At 68.1% G+C, this 339-nt stretch overlaps 1 protein-coding gene across 1 annotated transcript in view; it reads left to right on the forward strand.

The window, feature by feature from the left end:
• PLXDC1 (plexin domain containing 1) overlaps positions 1 to 339 on the forward strand; it is a gene marked incomplete at its 5' end in the record, with an annotated part of 21,527 nt that overhangs the window by 225 nt on the left and 20,963 nt on the right. Inside the window, one exon of the mRNA XM_009637030.2 lies at positions 300 to 339. This exon is cut by the window's right edge and continues 12 nt beyond it. Coding sequence (XP_009635325.1) covers positions 300 to 339 — 40 coding nt within the window. The remainder of the gene's footprint in view (positions 1 to 299) is intronic.

A 339-nucleotide genomic window follows, 5' to 3' on the forward strand; every position in this document is an offset into this window, starting at 1 on the left:
GGTGGCACCGCGCCCAGGCCAGCAGCGGCCCCTCCATGTCCCCAGGACAGCCTGGTGGAGACCAAGGCTTGGGAAGTGCTTGGTCTCCCCGAGTCCAGGGCTGAAGGGGATGAGCCGTGGGGACTGGGCACCTGCAGGACCCTCGCTCCCATCCCTCTCCCACCCCTCCGTGCACCGGCCCCGGGAGCTTGCTCCAAGCCAGGGCAGAGCCGGTGCCGGTGGGCACGGACCCGTCCCCCCCCTGCACCCCCAGCAGGCGTTTTCCCAAGCACACTTCTCACCCCATCTCCCTCCCACAGAGAATCGTCCTCTCCTTTGACTTCCCCTTCTATGGCCACC

This window comes from Egretta garzetta, unplaced genomic scaffold, assembly GCF_000687185.1.
Source record: "Egretta garzetta isolate BGI_Z169 unplaced genomic scaffold, ASM68718v1 scaffold324, whole genome shotgun sequence".
NCBI classification, from domain to species: domain Eukaryota; kingdom Metazoa; phylum Chordata; class Aves; order Pelecaniformes; family Ardeidae; genus Egretta; species Egretta garzetta.